This window comes from Schistocerca americana, chromosome 4 (assembly GCF_021461395.2).
Source record: "Schistocerca americana isolate TAMUIC-IGC-003095 chromosome 4, iqSchAmer2.1, whole genome shotgun sequence".
Taxonomy (NCBI): Eukaryota; Metazoa; Arthropoda; class Insecta; order Orthoptera; family Acrididae; genus Schistocerca; species Schistocerca americana.
The window spans coordinates 675218632-675242180 of NC_060122.1; the positions used below are offsets into that span (position 1 = coordinate 675218632).

General features: G+C 41.8%; 1 protein-coding gene across 1 annotated transcript in view; it reads right to left on the reverse strand.

The window, feature by feature from the left end:
- The window catches only part of LOC124613705 (spidroin-1-like), a 133031-nt gene that overhangs the window by 96263 nt on the left and 13219 nt on the right, over nt 1-23549 (reverse strand). Inside the window, exon 2 of the mRNA XM_047142423.1 lies at nt 5066-5284. Coding sequence (XP_046998379.1) covers nt 5066-5284 — 219 coding nt within the window. The remainder of the gene's footprint in view (nt 1-5065; nt 5285-23549) is intronic.

Below are 23549 nucleotides of genomic sequence, written 5' to 3' on the forward strand. Positions count from 1 at the left end.
CCATACTATTTATCGTCCATGTTTCACTTCCATACATGGCTACACTCCATACAAATACTTTCAGAAATGACTTCCTGACACTTAAATCTATACTCGATGTTAACAAATTACTCTTCTTCAGAAACGCTTTCCTTGCCATTGCCAGTCTACATTTTATTTCCTCTCTACTTCGACCATCATCAGTTATTTTGCTCCCCAAATAGCAAAACTCCTTTACTACTTTAAGTGTCTCATTTCCTAATCTAATTCCCTCAGCATCACCCGATTTAATTCGACTACATTCCATTACCCTCGTTTCGCTTTTGTTGATGTTCATCTTACATTCTCCTTTCCTTTGTTGTCTCTGACAGAATTACAATGTCATCGGCGAACCTCAAAGTTTTTATTTCTTCTCCATGGATTTTAATACCTACTCCGAATATTTCTTTTGTTTCCTTTACTGCTTGCTCAATATACAGATTGAATAACATCGGAGAGAGGCTACAACCCTGTCTTACTCCCTTCCCAACCACTGCTTTCCTTTCATGTCCCTCAACTCTTATAACTGCCATCTGGTTTCTCTACAAATTGTAAATAGCCTTTCGCTCCCTGTATTTTACCCCTGCCACCTTTAGGATTTGAAAGAGAGTATTCCAGTCAACATTGTCAAAAGCTTTCTCTAAGTCTACAAATGCTAGAAACGTACGTTTGCCTTTCCTTAATCTTTCTTCTAAGATAAGTCGTAAGGTCAGTATTGCCTCACGTGTTCCAGTATTTCTACGGAATCCAAACTGATCTTCCCCGAGGTCGGCTTCTACTAGTTTTTCCATTCGTCTGTAAAGAATTCCTGTTAGTATTTTGCAGCCGTGACTTATTAAACTGATACTTCGGTAATTTTCACATCTGTCAACACCTGCTTTCTTTGGGATTGGAATTATTATATTCTTCTTGAAGTCTGAGGGTATCGCCTGTTTCATACATCTTGCTCACCAGATGGTAGAGTTTAGTCAGGACTGGCTCTCCCAAGGCCGTCAGTAGTTCCAATGGAATGTTGTCTACTCCGGGGGCCTTGTTTCGACTCAGGTCTTTCATTGCTCTGTCAAACTCTTCACGCAGTATCGTATCTCCCATTTCATCTTCATCTACATCCTCTTCCATTTCCATAATATTGTCCTTAAGTACATCGCCCTTGTATAGACCCTCTATATACTCCTTCCACCTTTCCGCTTTCCCTTCTTTGCTTAGAACTGGGTTTCCATCTGAGCTCTTGATGTTCATACAAGTGGTTCTCTTATCTCCAAAGGTCTCTCTAATTTTCCTGTAGGCAGTATCTATCTTACCCCTAGTGAGATAAGCCTCTACATCCTTACATTTGTCCTCTATCCATCCCTGCTTAGCCATTTTGCAATTCCTTTCGATCTCATTTTTGAGACGTTTGTATTCCTTTTTGCCTGCTTCATTTACTGTATTTTAATATTTTCTCCTTTCATCAATTAAATTCAATATTTCTTCTGTTACCCAAGGATTTCTACTAGCCCTCGTCTATGTACCTACTAGATCCTCTGCTGCCTTCACTACTTCATCCCTCAAAGCTACCCATTCTTCTTCTACTGTATTTCTTTCCGCCATTCCTATCAATTGTTCCCTTATGCTCTCCCTGAAACTCTGTACAACCTATGGTTCTTTCAGTTTATCCAGGTCCCATCTCCTTAAGTTCCCACCTTTTTGCAGTCTCTTCAGTTTTAATCTACAGGTCATAATCAATAGATTGTGGTCAGAGTCCACATCTGCCCCTGGAAATGTCTTACAATTTAAAACGTGGTTCCTAAATCTCTGTCTTACCATTATATAATCTATCTGATACCTTTTAGTATCTCCAGGGTTCTTCCATGTATACAACCTTCTTTCATGATTCTCATACCAAGTGTTTGCTATGATTAAGTTGTGCTCTGTGCAGAATTCTACGAGGCGGCTTCCTCTTTCATTTCTTAGCCCCAATCCATATTCACCTACTACGTTTCCTTCTCTCCCTTTTCCTACACTCGAATTCCAGTCATCCATGACTATTAAATTTTCGTCTCCCTTCACTATCTGAATCATTTCTTTTATTTCATCATACATTTCTTCAATTTCTTCGTCATCTGCAGAGCTAGTTGGCATATAAACTTGTACTACTGTAGTAGGTGTGGGCTTCGTATCTATCTTGGCCACAATAATGCTTTCACTATGCTGTTTGTAGTAGCTTAGCCGCATTCCTATTTTCCTATTCATTATTAAACCTACTCCTGCATTACCCCTATCTGATTTTGTGTTTATAACCCTGTAGTCACCTGACCAGAAGTCTTGTTCCTCCTGCCACCGAACTTCACTAATTCCCACTATATCTAACTTTAACCTATCCATTTCCCTTTTTAAATTTTCTAACCTACCTGCCCGATTAAGGGATCTGACGTTCCACCCTCCGATCCGTAGAACGCCAGTTTTCTTTCTCCTGATAACGACATCCTCTTGAGTATTCCCCGCCCGGTGGTCCGAATGGGGGACTATTTTACCTGCGGAATATTTTACGCAAGAGCACGCCATCATCATTTAATCATACAGTAAAGCTGCATGCCCTCGGGAAAAATTACGGCCGTAGTCTCCCCTTGCTTTCAGCCGTTCGCAGTACCAGCACAGTAAGGCCGTATTGTTTATTGTTACAAGGCCAGATCAGTCAATCATCCAGACTGTTGCCCTTGCAACTACTGAAAAGGCTGCTGCCCCTCTTCAGGAACCACACGTTTGTCTGGCCTCTCAACAGATACCCCTCCGTTGTGGTTGTACCTACGGTACGGCTATCTGTATCGCTGAGGCTCGCAAGCCTCCCCACCAACGGCAAGGTCTCCATTTTTTTTCTTCTTCTCACTACAATCGTCATGACTTAACCGTGTTCGTCGTAACTCGACTTTCATTTCAATACTCATAACGTATAGCACGTGATTGTTGGTGATACACTTTAGTCCTTTAGGAGACTATTCTAACAATCAGAATGCTGTGGACCACATAACCTTCCTTCAGTTCTCTTATCATGCCGTTTACATGTTTTCTGAGTCTATCACCAAAATTTCCTAACATTACATGCCATTTCTGCATTCTGTAGGAGCCGTGCATCATCGGAGCGTCCATTTCTGTGCCTGCAGTAGTTGGTTTACATCCAGTCGCTCATCACTCTGGGAACTAATAATCACTGAGTACTTCGTCATTCTAGCAATTAAAATACGTTATGGAAAGAAAGTATCTTCTGATACTCCTACACCAGGGCCGAGTCACCAGGCTCCACTGAATAGGTTAGGCAGTAAAATGTTTTACTAGCTTGCCTGCGCATTCATTAGAGATATAACTTTGTACCGGATTAGGTCTTAACACAGCACAAGTTTTTGATAAATACTCTTTTAGTTAGTGTAAACGGACAGTCGTCAAGGACCAGGAATTGCATTCGTTTTGTCGTCAGACCATACAGAAATCCTGCTAACACTGTAGTACTAATGCCACTAGTATCACTAGTATACAGCATATAATATTAAGGAGATTTTAGCAGTCTGTAGCCCATTGTAAACGCAATATGCTAAAACGTATTTCATAGATTAGGACCTATGAAGTGCCCATCTTAATTAAGATACCTTGATTTTCGTTGACCGCTGGAAATTCGATTACGTATCATGACTTTCGAGTGTAATTAAACATGCAGGCCCATAACTGTACCTAATTTTCCCTGTTTTCGTCTGCACCTTGACTTTTTACCTATTTAATCTTCCCCTGACTTCTCTATTTCATGTCCCGCAGCTAACAATTCGTCCTTTATTGTATTCCTTTCCCTCGTTTCAGTCGATTGTTGCCTCAGACTCCCTCTGAAACCCTCAACAAGTAGTGATTATTTCTATTTATCAAGTTTCCATCACCTTAATTTCGTACCTTTCTGTAATTACTTCAGTTTTAGCCTTCAGTTCGTAACCAAATACTGCCTGATTCAATATCTGAGCCTGATTATGTATTGTGGTTTAAAACCTGGTATGGAAATCTGTCTCACCATTAGAAGATGTTGTAACACATTAAGGAGAGACTTGCTGTGAAACGTTCATAGACACCCGTTCAAAGAAAAATTAAGAAATACATTATTTACTGCGACGTATATCTCGTGAAATACGCATGGGTAGGAAATGTAATTTTTGTGCAGAACCTTACTGGTTGGTAGGACATGTTCCGAGGCATCAAGGGATCGTCAATTTAGTATTGGAGGGCAGCGTGGAGGGTAAAAATCGTAGGGGGAGACCAAGAGATGAATACACTAAGCAGATTCAGAAGGATGTAGGTTGCAGTCGGTACTGGGAGATGAAGAAGCTTGCACAGGATAGAGTAGCATGGAGAGCTGCATCAAACCAGTCTCAGGACTGAAGACCACAACAACAACAACAACCTTACCGCCAGTCGTTCTTGCAGCGCATGGTAGGAAAATGAAAAATATAGAGAGTGTGGTGGTGTGAGGGGAAGAAAGCGAGATTTATGGAACATCCGCAACAAAATCCTTAGTACGGAAATTCTCCGTGGATAGTTCAGAGAGTTGTGCACATTGTCTAATAGCTGATGGAATCTCGACTACAATTATGTGATAGCTAGATTTATGTGGTAGTGTGGCCAGTGTTGGCAGCGTTGAGTCAGTCGGCAGGCTCCGCATGTAACCATAAATCAGGCAACACAGCGGGTACCTGTAGCTCAACAGTGATCTGCGGGTCCTCCTAAACTCAAACCGCTAAACATGAATCACGCATCTACTTAAATGGAAGTTTAACTATAAGGGGACTAAAATTTCTTAGCCCAGGTTGTGTCTTCGCAGTACTAACGATGAGCACAGTCATACGCTCTCTATACGTTCGCACGCAGAACGACGGAGAGAGTGGCAATATTGCAGTCCCAGCGTGGGTGGGCGCGCGCGAACCCCCGCTGTTGGCTGGGGTGGGCGGCATGCAAATTTGCCGGCGCGCTGCGTTGCGCACTTGTCAGCAGCGGTAGCGTGCGGGAGTTCCCCGGGCTGCGGCTGCCTCTTAATTACAAGCGGGGCTGGGGGCGGCGGGGGCGGCGGCGGCGCAGAGGGCGGACGGACGCCGCCCCCAGGCGTGCACGCTGGCCCCGGCACCGCCCTCGCCCCCAACTCCACTCGCCCCGCAGCGAAAAATTATTCGGCCCCTCTTGTTTACTGCCAGCGATGCACTCCTCTCTGTCCCTCTGTGTGCGCCGAGGACTCCTCGCCCACTCTGTCTCTCTCCGTGCACTTTGCATCAGTAAAGTGGCCCGTCTGTTAACTTTACAGAGGGCCGTGCTCTCACTCTCAGTGAAGCGTCAAACACCTCCTTCCGTTTATTTGAGCGCAAACAATTCTGGACCGTTTATGACAGACACAAAATATTCACAGGGGACAGGAAAATACTCCTTGATGTTAGATTCAAAAACAGGGTTCGTCGAACCGTGCCAAATTTACCTCACAACTGTAGGTCGTAAACACTTCGGTTTGCAGCCAAGCGGTAAAACGGTAGGCAAAGTGCGACGACTCAAACGGTAGGCAAGGAGCGACCTCAATGTGGAAGCTTAAATATAAAATTTGTTGCAGTCAACGCACACAAAACTTTAGGTATATCAGTTTCCACTGTCTAGTTATTATTAGTGCATAAATATTAGTTGACCAATGGGTCTTTGATAATAAATGAACAGACGAAACAGCGTATGTGAACACTGAGCAAAATAACATTTATAGTTGAAAATAATGAACTCACTGATGCTCTCGGCCACTAACGTAACAAATGTGAAGTTTTCAACAAACTGACCCTACTACAACTAACTTTATTTTCTCTTGTGCTATGGTTGTAAGGTGACAGTATAGCTGGAAGCGGAAAAGTCCAGATAATTCTGTAAATAATAAATAATTGCTAACTGGAAAGAACATATTTTTAAAATTCTACTACTTTAGTGTATTAGTACGACGCAGCGAATCTGCCTCATAAAATAGTACATTCTTGTGTTCTCAGAACAATTAATATGAACACACATGGTCTCACACTTTGACTATTAGAAACATTGCTATTTCAGGTAGCTTACGTTGATTGCTTCACTGTGGTGCTATTCTGGAAGTGCAACTTAATTTAAGCTGGGCTGTAACGTGCTTGTCTCCCATGCACTGGTCCCGGATTGGGTTCCCGGCCGAGTTGGAGATTTTCTCCGCTCGGCTACTGGGTGTTGTGTTGTTGTCATCAAATTTCATTCTTATCATTAGCCGCAAGTCGCCCAATCTGGCACCGAATGAAATAAGACTTGCACTTGGCGGCCGAACCCTAACGGGACCGCCGGCCGAGGTGGCCGAGCGGTTCTAGGCGCTACAGCCTGGAACCGCGCGACCACTACGGTCGCAGGTTCGAATCCTGTCTCGGGCATGGATATGTGTGATGTCCTTAGGTTAGTTAGGTTTAAGTAGTTCTAAGTTCTAAGGGACTGATGACCTCAGAAGCTACGTCCTATAGTGCTCAGAGCCATTTTGAACGTAGTGGGACCTCCCGACCAACAAGGCCATACGACCATTTCATTTAAACTTAATTTCTTTGCTAATATAGATGTTTCAGTACAAAAACTGCAGATAACGTAATGCTTTAAGTTTATAAAAAAAGTCTTGTCCCACATAATTAGCATTAAATGCGAAACTGCAGTTTGCTTCATTTTGACAGATGAAGGAATTCAGTATATTGAAATACAATGAAAGATTAATGGTTAACTGTGTTACATAAAATAGTTAAGACAGCAAGATTCTTGGGTAACGCATGAGAAATTAATTAATTGATGAAAGGAGAAAATAAAAAATTCATTAAAAAGAGCAAGCAAAAGGGAAAACGCACGAAATTTCGATGAAGTACAAAACTGCAGAGCAGTGATGGATAACGGAGAAACACAAAGCTGTTGAACTACGTGTGACTACGGAAAATATAGATGCCACACAGTTTCGCTTGATCCATTTATAAACCTTGGTGCAAAGTGTGGATTGATTCGTACGGGTTTAGAGCGTAGGAGTAAGGTGCTTCAAATATCTCCCAAGAAATGGGATACGGTGCACATACAAATGGTGCCACTACTAGAACTAATTTCAACCAGATTAACATCTTTCGCAAAAGGAATTAATCGACTCGTACAGTCTGCCCGGGTGTCAGCTCCGATTCGTCATTCAAACCTTGGATAATGTACTGTAACTTACCTGTAGTACTTGACACAGCTGTAGTAAGACAGATGTTCGAATGCCTATACAAATGGCCCCTGGTCCGCGCTAAATCAAGAGCATTGTACCCCACGTTTTCAGCTCATACAGGAACCGAGCACCAATCCCGCCCCCAATCCGCGGTTTTGCACACGGCCTTCTCAGTCACTAATTCACTTAGAGAGCTCTTATTTGTACACCTAGTACCTATTTTCATTTTCACGAGAAAATAAAGTAATCCTCTTGACAGAGACTCACAGACTAGACGTATTGCCCTGGTGTTTACACCTAGAGAATGTCGACGAAGGAAAAGCGTATATCACTCAAGGTAACTCGAGGTCTCTGTGACTTTTTCGAGGAGGTAACACTTGACCACATGCTGCACGTGCTGTCCTGACCTGCCTCGATACGGCGATATCGAGGGTGTTCGACTGTTGCCAGCATGCTCTCCACGTTTGACATGCACTGCATTACATATGGTAATGGGTCGCTGAGAGACTGCGCACGTCCATTCAGCAGCCACTACGACTGATGGACACTGGCCTAGAGGTGACACAGCATGGAGTGCCATACACGTATCTGTCATCCAGTTTCAGTTCCACTGATGCCCAGATGCATTACGGTCATAGTTGGTGGCAATGGATGCAGCTCGCATTACTAAAAATTCCCACAGTCTAAACCCCCCAAAACCTCCGAAAAGTCATGTCTTCTTTCAGTCATTCTCTAATTGTGATGCGCCAAATCTCTGCAAGTGTAGCACTTAATATTTGCAGCAGAAAAACTTACCTGGTATAGTAGTAATAAATCATACACACAAACCTGACTTTTGGTTCAACATATCTATCAGCAAAAACTGGCATCAAAGGACCTATATCGAGTTGTTATAATTAAACTGTGTCCAGAGTGCTGCACTGTAAGCTGTGTACATCTCAGGACAGTGAAACATCTTATGTATGTTCATTAATCGGTGCATTCGCTGAATATGCTGAAAAAGTAACTGTTGCATTTTCTGCAACGAGATGAAAATATGACTCCGTAAGCAGCCAATATGTGATGTGGGTGCAGGAAATGGGATGTGGCACGTGTATTAGGATATGGCACAATTAACATATGCTGTATGGTCTCCTGAGTCGGCAACACGCTGAATGGGGAATACGGGATGGTCGGCAGTTGCTTTCAAAACATCTGGTGTAATCAGAGCGATATGTCGACGTGAGCTGTTTTCAAGATCAGGACGAGTCCATGTACATCACCAGCGGACGCCCTCTTTCAGATATCCCCTCAACCAGAAGTACGTGGATTCAGATCGGAGGATGTGGAAGGCTGGACATTTTGAAACTGTCTAAAGACGTTGCGGTCGTTATGTCACCTAGCAAGCGATACGTGAAGTTGCCCCATCTTGCATGAAAATAGTGGTGAGTACACAGTTGCGTTCATAGAAAGCTGGAATCAGGTGCTGCACACAGAGGTCTTTATGACATGCATATGTCGCGGTACACCTAGCAAGCCCACGTGGTGTCACCTCCGCGAAGAAAAACGGGTCGAGAATGAAGAAGTTTGTGAAATCACCGCACACAGTCACGTAAGGTGAGTGCAGTAGATGTTCTTGCACAGTATATGATGGAACAGAACCTCATATTCAACAATTCTGTGTATTCACGGCGCCGTGCAGGGTACAATGTGCCTCGTCCCGCCAAACAGTATTACTCGGCCACGTGTCAGCCATTGCCATGCTTCTGTGCACATTCTGAACCTTATAGTGTTACCAGCGTAAAATGGGTCGAAAAATGTTTCGCACTGTTGACCAGGGGAGAGACAATTCCTGTGACACAGCTCGAGCACTGGCTGCAAAATTTTAGGTTTTAATGCACGGCGGCTGCAGCTACAACTTCATTATCAACTTTCACGGCAATGGGCCACCTTCCTCTCCCTTCTGCGCTACCCAATTTACCTGTTTTTTTCCCCAACTTTCTTGATCATATTCTTTAGCACATTTATTGACATGGGGCCGCGTCGCCACTATTCTGTCGGCAATTTTCCCCCAATACAGCTGAGCTATTACTTCAGACATCTTTTTCAGGCGAGCATGGTCATCCTTCTCAACAGCCACTGCATTTCGTACGGAAAGCTTCAACCTTCTTAACCCTTTACACTAACAGTCACTTTACAAAAGAAATTACAAGTATCACCAAGCGACACACAGCACACTGACGACAAAAAAGGAAAAATTTAATTTTTGCGACTGTTTATAGCGCTAATTTTCACCTAGTGGCAGAAAGTGAAACTATTGTTTTTTCAGCACACTCCAAGATCGCACCGACGAAAGTAAATACCTGCAATGTTTCATGTCATGCAATGTATACAACCCACAGCCCTCGGAATAAATTCAGTTTAATTATAACCACCCACTAGTTCCTGAGATTATCCTTCACATGTAGACATAAAAACGCGACAAGGGACTTTAATCTGTAATACGTATAAATATGTATAGATGTCGAGCAAACTTCGTTGCTCTCTGGAGCTACAGCTGCTATTTACTTCACTGCCTCCTCGGTAGCTGAACAGCTCGTACCTCAAACCACTGCGACGAGATGCCATTCCAAACGCCAGTTAAATGTGGAACAGGCAACAATAGATACATTAGGTACCCATCTTTATATGCACCAACTTTCCTAATGGATCACTGAAAACTGTCAAGATCCCTTCAGTAGTTCCTGAGATTTGCCATCACGTACTGACAGGAAAAGCAGTGGCGCACTTTGACTCACTAATATGCACAATAAGTATAATTTCCGTTATTTACTGTCTTTCCTGGTGTTGCAGTTCTAATTGCCACAAGCAAATTTCATTGAAAATTAATCGTTATCACAGAAGCAATCTAATGTACTAATGGATTTGCAGATCAATACAGACGTGTTCAATTATCCAACATCAAAGTAAACATTTTCCCACAAACAACCAAATGAAGGCCATTTAAACAAACGTGCACAAGATTGCTATTCTCATAATTTAACTGACGAGGAGTTACAATTTTTTTACTCAGAAGCTTATTTTTGTCTGCTCTTTTGTGTATGTCAAACAAACGCATTCGAACGAAGTCTGTATCGTTCTGTCGATACAGGCCCCCAGGTTGGCGGTCATACGCTCCCATACGTTTTTTGGCGAAGATGAGATTTTCCTAAGACCGACTAGCTCAACGGGCACACATTCACGTTTCCGTAATTATTTGGTGGCACCTGAAGATGAAGCTTTAACACTAGATAGTGGTCGCGTTAAAATGTTCCTTAATTCTTCATCTGCATTGATTCCCTGTAAGTCACATTTAAGCCCCTTGCAGACGGTGTTCATATGATCAAATACTTTGGTTAAAAGTATTATACACAATAAACAATATAACTCAAATAGCGCTCTTAAAGTCTGCTGTGGCTTGTTATTAGTCTTTGCAATGGCAGTTATTTAAGCAAAGCAAAGAAGAAATATGTAGAGCATTTAACTAATTTCGTTCCACCAACACTGATTAATAGTTCCACTGCAAAAGCACAGTAATCGACAAATGATATTCATAACAGTACTGTCTTCTTAAATGAAGGTTACATAATACTGTAGGCTCCAAAAATTAAAATAAAATTACGCTGACTTACGTTTGTGGATAGTTTTGTTTCGTTTAGAATTTAAAGTTTAGTTTTGCTTCACCACCGTTGAAATCACTACACTTCATGATTCAGTTACATCGTGTTACTGATGGGGCTGTGTCATTACACCATGTGTTAGATTGCACAGTATACAGTTTAAAGAACATCTATCCACTACACTATTCAAGTTTGTTGGCATCGAGATGGTTAGTTGCGGAAGTCTACAATTTTTCAGGAATGAAAACGAGCTTGTTCTGGAAAAGATAATCAGATGGCAGAATGAGCTCACAGAAATGAAGTTAGAAATTCCCGACGGTTCATTACTGCAAACAATAAATGAGACATAGTTCGTCGTTACAAATCATATATGTAATTAGCTGTGAATTTCTAGTACCCCACAATCGACTTTCTTAATCATAACACAGAACATTCGAAGTAAATAACACTTATAGGTTTTATTCTACAATGAGATGGGAAACATAAAGACGAAAGTAAATTTCGTATGATGTGTCGCTGCAAAGTGACATAGCACGATGAAACTTGGACTAGACATAGAACTACTACGATATAGTGCAGAAGATAACTGGAAGAAATACGAATAGGTATGATACATTTATTCAAAAACATAATTACACTGAAGACAACGCGATTCAGGAGGGTGCCTTGGACACTGCAGACGGTGGGACGGCTTTCTTAATAGGATGTGTGACCACCACGGATGGCAATGCTACATAATACACGTGCTCCTGTGCTGGACACAAGGTTGGTAAGGAGTTATTGTGGTAGGGTGTTCCATTCTTCCTCCAGCGCGGAGGATCGTCGGTGGTAGGTGTGGACGCGATACATTACATCTCCTCACTGCATCCCACACGCGCTTGGTGGTTTTTAAGTGGAAGGAACGGGCGGGCCAGCGTATGCCCCGATCTACCCTCTCCTTCAACAGCTCCTCCACCTGGGCTATTCGATGCGGTCGCACTTGGTCATTCATAAAACTGAAGTCAGGGCCGAATGCATACCTGAAAACACGCACGTGAGGGAAGGAGTACAGTGACACAATAACTTCTACCAGTGAGCGTACCACTTTCGAAGATCTGGAGATCAGTAGCCCCATCCATCCTCATGCCTCTCCACACCTTAACATCTGGACCGACACAACGATCGTGTTCGACAATGTTCCTGGACGTATTACGTTTCCCACCTTTCGTCATACAAGGGTACGTCCAGCATAACAGAAGACGATCGTTTTGGTTGTCCAGATGTTATGGTGTGGGCAGGCTTAATGTTGCATAAGCATACTGACATCCAAACCGTTTTATGTACTACGCTCAAAGGTTAACGTTATTGTCACACTGTACTCCTTCCCTTTGGCGATATTCTCAGCGGTGCACCCGGGCCTGACTTAATTATTATGGACAACAGTCCACTGTCGCACCGCCATTCGCCCGGCTTAAATCCCATCGAGTGCTGTGGAATGCGTTCATGAGACATACTGTAGTACGTCCACATGTACCAATGAGCCTCCAGCAGTTGTCAACAGAGCTGGTGAAGGAATGGAACGCCCTGCCACATCTCAGCAACCTAGTGGTCCGCGTGGGAGCAAGTTGCAGAGCTTGCACTGCCGTCTGTGGTCATCACACACCCTTTTAAGAACCATGTCCCGCAGTTTCTGATGTCCAGAGAACCACTGTGAACCGCGTAACTTCAGTGTAATTATTGTCTTTGAATATGTCATTCCTTTCGTCTCATTGCGTATTTAATTCCTTGTGTGCTGTATTGTAGCAGTCCTTTCTATGTATTGTCCATGTCTCATCGAGCTTTGTTACTTGGTAATGATACTTCATGCTAAGTTACTTTGAACAGTACGTTGTGCACATCAGAGTCTGTGCTCATCAAAACAGAAGTCATGTTATAACCTATTTGCTTTCATTCCGTAGAAATTCTGGTTGTACTGAGTTTGCATATTAATCGTTCGTTACGCTGAATCCTTCTGTCAATGCTCTCAATAAAATGTAGCTACATGTTCGTTTCCGGACGACCGTGTCAATAATGATGGCAGAACTGTGCTACTCTGCACTGCACTACAAACTGTGTCAGAAGGCGGGCTTCTATGTTTCTGTGGTGTGTGTACTGTAAGACCTTTGGTACCCACACCATCAGATTATTTGAACTGTCGCTCTAACGAAGTAGGCGAGTGTCAGCAATATGTCTCGTGGTCTTATCGTGGCGTGTTTATCTTCTGCCATTAGGTCAGACGATAGAAATGCCACTTGCACGCTTAGAGTAGCAGAATGGCGGTGACCAACTTTAAACAGAACTTGATTAATTTTCACACACATTTATTAAAATAATAAAAATGATAGACATTACGTAACTTGATTCTGGATGCTGTTTACAATTGACAATCTGAAGTTACTTTGGTCTTGGTACGTTAATCTTATTCTCACATATCTCTGATACTTGACAAAGTGTCTATTCATTTATCTTCATGGTTATGTACAGGAATATGGTAATCTTATTAGGCGCAGACTGAAACTTGACTACAGACTAATGCAGACTGGTACAGACTGGTGCAGACAAATGCAGACTGATTAATCAGAGGTCTGCACACTCGTTATAATACCTCCTGCGTTCAGGTACCACTGTGTGAGTGTGATCCGCGAGGAGAAAAGGTTCTACATTAGCTGCAATCTCATTGGCTGCGTTACATATTAATACACAGATCGGCAGAAGCAGAATTTGGTCTGCCTCTAAGGCAGCGCCATCTCGTAGTGCGGAGATGGACGAGCGCTGCGCCTGCACTGCGCTGTTGTGCTTAGCGGGGCGCGCTCTAGTGGGAAAGTTGTATACGCGCTGACTACGTGAAACTATGTACAAAACAGTTTCCTTTAGATTTTCGTCATGTATGGTGTACTGAAAGGCTTTCACAAGTTATCTTGCCAACTTTTCTGGGATAACTCTGTCAGAATGACAATAGTAAGTTTTGCAATCAGTTAATGTTTTAAGCTGTAAAACTTCCAATTATTACATAATAATAAATATAATGCATAATACAACATTTTTTATCGTCTGTTAGCTAAAAAATAAACTTATGAAAGCATAAATGGAATATTCGGGAAGTTATCAGAATAGTTTTAGGGAAACTTAAAGATGATGTCAGCATTCATGCCGCAACCTAAAAGATTCTGCTGTCGCTCTTGGTTTGTAGTAATTGCCGGCTGCCTCCCAAGGATGGTACTTATAATCCGTCTTGATTGCAAAATGTATATTCATATGACCGGTTTCGGTTCCTCTAGGACCATTTTCAGATCTGATATTTCGGTTAGAGGAGTAACCCGTCCAAATATAGGAACTTTCACATGCTGCGTCGCATATTTTATAAGTAACATTGTAAAATCATTGATTGTGGCTATCCTATCAGATATTATGTCTGTTTTTGCAAAAAAATCCCAAGGATGGTGCTGGCTGGAATGTCAAACCTGAGCTTCGTGCGAATGTAGCGTGCGTTTGAGAGACCTGACGTTTTAAAATACGTAAATGAAATAATAATGAAATATTTGTGTCATCCATATACTCGTGCTATTACAATGTTGTTATAGCCTTTGGTTTATGAAGTTCTTGATAATAACCAAAGAATCTGATTGTGTAAGCTAGAATGGTGAGACAACAGCACATAACTGAATCATTTGTAAATTTCAGAGGGTGATGAAATGATTTGATTCTTTAGTATGTTTACGGCCGTTATGGACACATGTGCAAGAAAGTTAATAGACATTTTGATGACTGCCGTGACTCCGCTCAACACATTTACGTTTAACTCGATTGGGGTAAGTTAGTATTAAATGTACGTGATACACCTTAGCAGCCTTGTACGATCATCTTTAAGCTTTGACACTTTCAACATTTCAGAATGCCGTTTCCAATTTTATTTTCCATTTTTCCACTACTTTTGAAACTGACATTACATTTTCTACGTGTCTGATTGTAGTATGTTGTATGAACTGCACTTATAACTGCAGTGGTACGAAAGGATGCGTGAAATGTCTTATTTTTGCACGCATACGTGTATGCGACGTGCTACACTTTAAATTGCTAAGGTCTATGCTACCTTAGACTATGCGAGAACTATTTCATATAATATTCAGCAGATTTATTGTCTAATCAGTGCTCCTGTAATCTTATGAATTTATTGACCTACTTTTGAACGATGTCATTAAATATGCAGATCGAGATAATAGCAAATCTTGTGCCAGGTGTTAAAGTTGGAGGGCGAAGTTATTTATTTTCGATGTATTCTCTACATGTTTAGCGTCTGACTGTACTTTTATTAATCTTGGCTTTACCCGACTGACTGCTAGCAGTGGCAATCCATCAGGCTGAATATTACGTAGTTGTTAAACCTTGTATGTTTTGAATAATTATACTAAATTCGAAAACAAATTGTCACTGCGAATGTTCGTTGTAGAATGAGAGACGATGATGTACGTACAGTATCAAAAAATAAAATCTTTCGTGTGATGATAAGAGCAGAAACCGTCGCATTATAAGTGCCCGTTTACGTATTGTCTTTTGATAAACGTTTTCAATATCCTCTCGGTCCTGACCACGACACAGCAGCCTAAAAATGTATGTATCTCAGAGAGAGTGGTGACGAAATAACTCGTAGAAATTTCAGTGTAGGCATAACAGTTACCACAACATGCCGTTCTCGGAATTCTCAAAATGCTTAAGGCATGCCGTAATCACATTACGGAAATTTGTAGATACATTCGAAAAATCTGCGAGCATCAAAAGAAATATGGCGTGAAATAGACGAATTAATCATTGCAAGACTTGCCTTAACATTTATAATACCTCAAGAAGTTTAAGTCTGAAGTATCGACCACAACTGTGCTCAAACGGCGGGGTGGGGGTGGGGACTTGATCTTGATATTTGCTTTCTTCTCCGATTCAGAATTAAGTTTGTGTTACTTTATGACCTCCTTTAGGAGCAATGCTTTGCAACTGAATGGTATTTGGGAAAACATTTCCGTTATTTTCTCACATATCCCCACACAGCTGCGCAATGCCCACTCGGACATGGCGAGAAAGCAACACGCACGCTCTGCTGAAGAAAGGACACACAGCGAACTGGAAGGACTGCTCAAAACACCTAAAAGTAGCTCATACATCTCGTCAGTATAATCCTGCAACACATAAGGAAAGCAATATGACTCTAGAATGAGATTTTCACTCTGCAGCGGAGTGTGCGCTGATATGAAACTTCCTGACAGATTAAAACTTTGTGCCCGACCGAGACTCGAACTCGGGGACTTTGCCTTTCGCGGGCAAGTGCTCTACCATCTGAGCTACCGAAGCACGACTCACGCCCGGTCCTCACAGCTTTACTTCTGCGAGTATCTCGTCTCCTACCTTCCAAACTTTACAGAAGCTCTCCGCTCTCCTGCGAACCTTGCAGAACTACCACTCCTGAAAGAAAGGATACGGCGGAGACATGGCTTAGCCACAGCCTGGGGGATGTTTCCAGAATGAGATTTTCACTCTGCAGCGGAGCGTGCGCTGATATGAAACTTCCTGGCAGATTAAAACTGTGTGCCCGACCGAGACTCGAACTCCTTTCTTTCAGGAGTGCTAGTTCTGCAAGGTTCGCAGGAGAGCTTCTGTAAAGTTTGGAAGGTAGGAGACGAGATACTGGCAGAAGTAAAGCTGTGAGGACCGGGCGTGAGTCGTGCTTCGGTTGCTCAGATGGTAGAGCACTTGCCCGCGAAAGGCAAAGGCCCCGAACTCGAATCTCGGTCGGGCACACAGTTTTAATCTGCCAGGAAGTTTCAATATGACGCTACTTCGAGCCATACTCAAACGAAAACACAACCCATCACGAACGATCCGGAAGTTGAAAGGAGACAAAAACAACAGTCATCATGAAATGTGTAATATGATACACAAAGCAAAAGTAGATCACTGAGTAGAAATTCCGTCATCGTGATTACACGAGGCCCAGAAAAGTCAACAAAATCAAACAATGTGTCCTCCTTGAGACCTGTCTTTAAAAACGTTACTTCCTTATGAATATTATTAATCAAGGAAGAGAAAATCAGGAAAATTAAAATCGCTTGAACAAAAACTGAAAAATGCACCTGGCACCAAGAGCAAGGCCATGGCTATAAATGGTGGTGTGGTATCACTTATGTAACAGATGGCCAACCAAAGGACTCCTAAACGTTACATCATTGCAACCATAGCTGTTTACGTCTAGCATAAAGGAAAACAGCTGAGACCTGCCATGTCAGAGCTGAATGACGCCATTACGTCACACTATGCACTGTCGAAAACTGATGAGTGCCCTAGGCAAGTTTCACGTAATTTTAGCAGAAGTACCTGGACGACGGTGTCGTGAGATACTGTGAGACCAAGATCCCGTTTTATCGCCTTATAGTTCAAGGTGGAGTCACTAAATAGAATAAGTATACCTGTGATTACACCAGCCCAATGCAAGTCACAGAAGCTACAGAATATACCATCTCTCTGTCCAGCCACATTAGTGACCACCTGTCGAAAGCCTGATGCCCTGTTTGTGCAGCGGAGACCGATGCAAGACGTCCAGGAAAAGGAGTTCTGGAAGTTAGCGATAGGGATGTAGGGCTACGCCGTCTCCAGTGTCGTGGCCAGCTGCGCCAGGCTCCTCGGCTGAGGATCCACGTCGCGTACAGCACACCTGGGGTGGTCCAATAGATTCTCGATTGAACTTTAATCCGGAAAGTTTGGTGGCCAGGGGGGTACGGTGAACTCATCCTGACGCTCTTCGAACCACGCTGTGTGACACGTTACACTGTCGTCTTGTTGGATACCATTGTGCCAAGGATAAAGAAATCACATGTAGGGATGGACATGATCTCGAGGGAGAAATGCCTAGCTGCGTTGATTCATTGGGCCTTCCGGAATGACGAGATCAACAAGCAACAAGGGAATGCCACGAAAACATTCCGGAGACCATGTAACGCCGGAAATGCATATACTCCTATTTCGACCTATTGTACTATAAACCTTTTTCCTTATTTTGTTACCTGAAGATATGACATTTCTGATATTTCTGTGTCTTTATATATTGTAATTGTTCTAATATATATATATATATATATATATATATATATATATATATATATATATGCATTTATGTCGATGTATAATTGGTTTGTTTTGTAAATACTTTTTTTTTTTTTTTTTTGTCTTCAGTCTACTGACTGGTTTGATGCGGCCCGCCACGAATTTCTTTCCTGTGCTAACCTCTTCATCTCAGAGTAGCACTTGCAACCTACGTCCTCAATTATTTGCTTGGCATATTCCAATCTCTGTCTTCCTCTACAGTTTTTGCCCTCTACAGCTCCCTCTAGTACCATGGAAGTCATTCCCTCATGTCTTAGCAGATGTCCTATCATCCTGTCCCTTCTCATTATCAGTGTTTTCCACATACTCCTTTCCTCTCCGATTCTGCGTAGAACCTCCTCATTCCTTACCTTATCAGTCCACCTAATTTTCAACATTCGTCTATAGCACCACATCTCAAATACTTCGATTCTCTTCTGTTCCAGTTTTCCAACAGTCCATGTTTCACTACCATACAATGCTGTACTCCAGCCGTACATCCTCAGAAATTTCTTCCTCAAATTAAGTCCGGTATTTGATATTAGTAGACTTCCCTTGGGCAGAAATGCCTTTTATGCCCTAGCGAGTCTGCTTTTGATGTCCTCCTTGCTCCGTCCGTCATTGGTTATTTTACTGCCTAGGTAGCAGAATTCCTTAACTTCATTGACTTCGGGACCATCAATCCTGATGTTAAGTTTCTCGCTGTTCTCATTTCTACTACTTCTCATAACCTTCGTCTTTCTCCGATTTACTCTCAAAACATACTATGTACTCATTAGACTGTTCATTCCGTTCGGCAGATCATTTAATTCTTCTTCACTTTCACTCAGGATAGCAATGTCATCAGCGATTCGTACCATTGATATCCTTTCACCTTGTATTTTAATTCCACTCCTGAACCTTTCTTTTATTTCCATCATTGCTTCCTCGATGTACAGATTGAAGAGTAGGGGCGAAAGGTTACAGCCTTGTCTTACACCCTTCTTAATACGAGCACTTCGTTCTTGATCGTCCACTCTTATTATTCCCTCTTGGTTGTTGTACATATTGTATATGACCCGTCTCTCCCTATAGCTTACCCCTACTTTATTCAGAATCTCGAACAGCTTGCACCATTTTATATTGTCGAACGCTTTTTCCAGGTCGATAAATCCTATGAAAGTGTTTTGATTTTTCTTTAGCCTTGCTTCCATTATTAGCCGTAACGTCAGAATTGCCTCTCTCGTCCCTTTACTTTTCCTAAAGCCAAACTGATCGTCACCTAGCGCATTCTCAATTTTCTTTTCCATTCTTCTGTATATTATTCTTGTAAGCAGCTTCGATGCATGAGCTGTTAAGCTGATTGTGCGATAATTCTCGCACTTGTCAGCTCTTGTCGTCTTCGGAATTGTGTGGATGATGCTTTTCCGAAACTCAGATGGTATATCGCTAGGCTCATATATTCTACACACCAACGTAAATAGTCGTTTTGTTGCCTTATTTGTTGCCTTATTTGACCGTAAGTCCTCCAAGGCTCTTTTAAATTCCGATTCTAATACTGGATCCCCTATCTCTTCTAAATCGACTCCTGTTTCTTCTTCAATCACATCAGACAAATCTTCACCCTCATAGAGGCTTTCAATGTATTCATTCCACCTATCTGCTCTCTCCTCTGCATTTAACAGTGGAATTCCCGTTGCACTCTTAATGTTACCACCGTTGCTTTTAATGTCACCAAAGGTTGTTTTGACTTTCCTGTATGCTGAGTCTGTCCTTGCGACAGTCATATCTTTTTCGATGTCTTCACATTTTTCCTGCAGCCATTTCGTCTTAGCGTCCCTGCACTTCCTATTTATTTCATTCCTCAGCGACTTGTATTTCTGTATTCCTGATTTTCCCGGAACGTGTTTGTACTTCCTCCTTTCATCAATTAACTGAAGTATTTCTTCTGTTACCCATGGTTTCTTCGCAGCTACCTTCTTTGTACCTATGTCTTCCTTCCCAACTTCTGTGATGGCCCTTTTTAGAGATGTCCATTCCTCTTCAACTGTACTGCCTACTGCGCTATTCCTTATTGCTGTATCTATAGCGTTAGAGAACCGCAAACGTATCTCGTCATTCCTTAGTATTCCGTATCCCTCTTCTTTGCTTATTAATTCTTCCTGACTAATGTCTTGAACTTCAGCCTACTCTTCATCACTACTATATTGTGATCTGAGCCTATATCTGCTCCTGGGTACGCCTTACAATCCAGTATCTGATTTCGGAATCTCTGTCTAACCATGATGTAATCTAATTGAAATCTTCCCGTATCCCCCGGCCTTTTCCAAGTATACCTCCTCCTCTTGTGATTCTTGAACAGGGTATTCGCTATTACTAGCTGAAACTTGTTACAGAAGTCAATTAGTCTTTCTCCTCTTTCATTCCTTGTCCCAACCCCATATTCTCCTGTAACTTTTTCTTCTACTCCTTCCCCTACAACTGCATTCCAGTCGCTCATGACTATTAGATTTTCGTCCCCCTTTACCTACTGAATTACCCTTTCAATATCCTCATACCCTTTCTCTATCTGTTCATCTTCAGATTGCGACGTCGGCATGTATACCTGAACTATCGTTGTCGGTGTTGGTCTGCTGTCGATTCTGATTAGAACAACCCGGTCACTGAACTGTTCACAGTAACACACCCTCTGCCCTACCTTCCTATTCATAACGAATCCTACACCTGTTACACCATTTTCTGCTGCTGTTGATATTACCCGATACTCATCTGACCAGAAATCCTTGTCGTCCTTCCACTTCACTTCACTGACCCCTACTATATCTAGATTGAGCCTTTGCATTTCCCTTTTCAGATTTTCTAGTTTCCCTACCACGTTCAAGCTTCTGACATTCCACGCCCCGACTCGTAGAACGTTATCCTTTTGTAGATTATTCAATGTTTTTCTCATGGTAACCTCCCCCTTGGCAGTCCCCTCCCGGAGATCCGAATGGGGGACTATTCCGGAATCTTTTGCCAATGGAGAGATCATCATGACACTTTGTAACAACAACAACGCTGTACTACTATACGTATAATAATTTTTTCTTCCGATTTTCGATAAATTAGTGTAATCGATGTTCTGATTTCATTTCTGTTTTGTTTCATGCCATTATGGTAAAGAAACTGTAAACAATTCTCGATGTGAATATTAATGTTTATGTCAAATTTCAAGTAATATTATAACAGAATTGAAATGTAAGAAATGTAGAAACTATTGTAAGATGTTAAAATTGTAATTGTGCGTCTGGTCCATACGTAGGCAATGTGTTAGGATATGTAGAATGCAAAACCTCTGGTGAATACCCTGTCTGTAGGGGAGCGGTAAAAGGTGGATGGCAGGCGAGCGCGGGAAAATGCACACGGGCACTGCACGGCATAACGGGCTCAGCAGTAGTCGTCAGAATTGGGCATTGGTCTGAGCAACACGTTCTGGATCGAAGAGGCTCTCCTGGAAGACGTAGTTTCATTGAGCCTCGGATACGCCGTTCCAACGCCTATACGGGATGGCAAAATTCCATAGGCACTAAACGGAAAAGTATTGCGACGCTAAGAAGAAGTAAAGTGCCGATACATCAAGAGCCATTGCTGTGATTGTATGTGTGCTCTGTGCTTCGCCATCTCGCCGCCTGCCAACCGCCACATCGATACAAACAGGTTGAAACTTTTAGCACTGTATTCGTATAGACCAGTGTTACTTTTGTTCCATACTATTCAATAACAACTTAAATTTTACCGGAACTGTCCTACCATTTAATTATCCTCAAAATTAACCTAGACAGGGTCCTTTCCAAATGTTGTGAAATCCGAATGTCCCAAGATGAAAAATTAAAGTTTGTGTTAATAATAATTACCTGCAGACCTAGCTATGTTAGAATGATGTTTAAAGAATTGTTTTGTTAATGAACTAATAGACGAATAACAACGGTCTGACAAAGTGGCAAGATAATTTTGATATTGAATTAGTAATGAAACTTAATTATTTCGAGACAGATATACTGGTATTTAAATGAGCAGGAAATAAGACAAAAAGAGTAGTAAATCATATATTGGAAATCTTGAGGGCATAATGATTTCAGTAATTAATTGTTTTAATACAGTGATCATAACAGTTTCAGGGTACCCCCCCCCCCCTTTTTATTCATTTGAATTCTGTAGTTTTCTAAACTGATTTGACCAGCAAAGTCAAAGCCAAAACAGAAACCAAAATTTATCAGTGTTTTACCTTTATCAAAATTGACATTGTGTGTGTGTGTTTCGAAAGTACTATTTCTAGGGTAACCTATGCCCGATTTTAATCAGATCAATAGACAGTACGAGGTTTTGTGGTAAACATTATAGTGTAATGTTATGTATTTATGGTTTATCCATATTAGTACAGAAAGTGAAATTATCAGTTCAGTATATTTTCTGGTTCTAAAATTTACCATATTATGCAGTGTTATTACAGGTGGTTTTGCATGAACGTACATCAACTTGTACAGGGAATAAACTCAGTTAATGTCTAATTAGGCTGGCGACCGTTTTATTAACAAATTGGTAGCATCTTCTGTGTTGTTTCTTGTCCGTCCTGACGTGTAGTTGCATTTCGGACTTGCTTGACGTATCATTGTTATTACAGAGTGGTTGTAACTCTGATTTGCCTCCATTCAGGTACACGCGGTCAATAACTAAACGAAAATCCTTTCTCATTAGGTGAAGCCCATCAACTTACCATAGTACAGGCTTTAATGAGAATTGTGTGCCCCAAGCGCAGCGTTACAAGTGGCTCCCGGTGACAAGGACATCCAGTTGTTGTCGGTCACAAATTAATGTGAATACCGAACAGTGGATGTTCAGTGGTACGAATTGTAACAATATTCAGTAAAGTAAATAGCAGTGAACATCAAGTACGGTAGTGTGGTATAATTTGCGTTCAGTATGGACAAGAACGTAGCCACACTAGATGTGCCGAGCGTAATGGAAAATGCGGCTGGGAATGACAGGAGTGTACGCGGCCAGAAAACAGATGGCATTAGCGGAAGACAATTGGCGTACATACAATATCACGAACATGTTAACGAGCAGATTGAAATGTCGAGATTGCTTCGAACACAGGAAGGAATAAAACAGGAAGTAGAGGATGACTTTGTAGATGATAGTGGGTATGTGAACGAATCCACTGAGATGTTTGATTCACCACAGATAAAGAAAGAACCGAAAGAAAATTTTAATGTAGGATCGGAACGCACCGATTCCGTAGAACAAAACAGTGTGAAAATTTTAAGCATGAACAATTTATTTGAACAATTAACCAAACAAATTGCAGGACAGAATGATCAGCTTAAAACACACGTTGATCAGCAGCTCAAAACACAAAGTAATCAGCTCAAAACACAGAACGATCAGCTTAAAGCACGGGTAGAAGAACAAGGAATTAAAATTAGTAAACAAATAGAACAGGTAGAAAAAAAGTGGGTAGTTTAAGCTCTGTAGTAAATACTATGAAATTTGAAATTGACACAATTAACAAA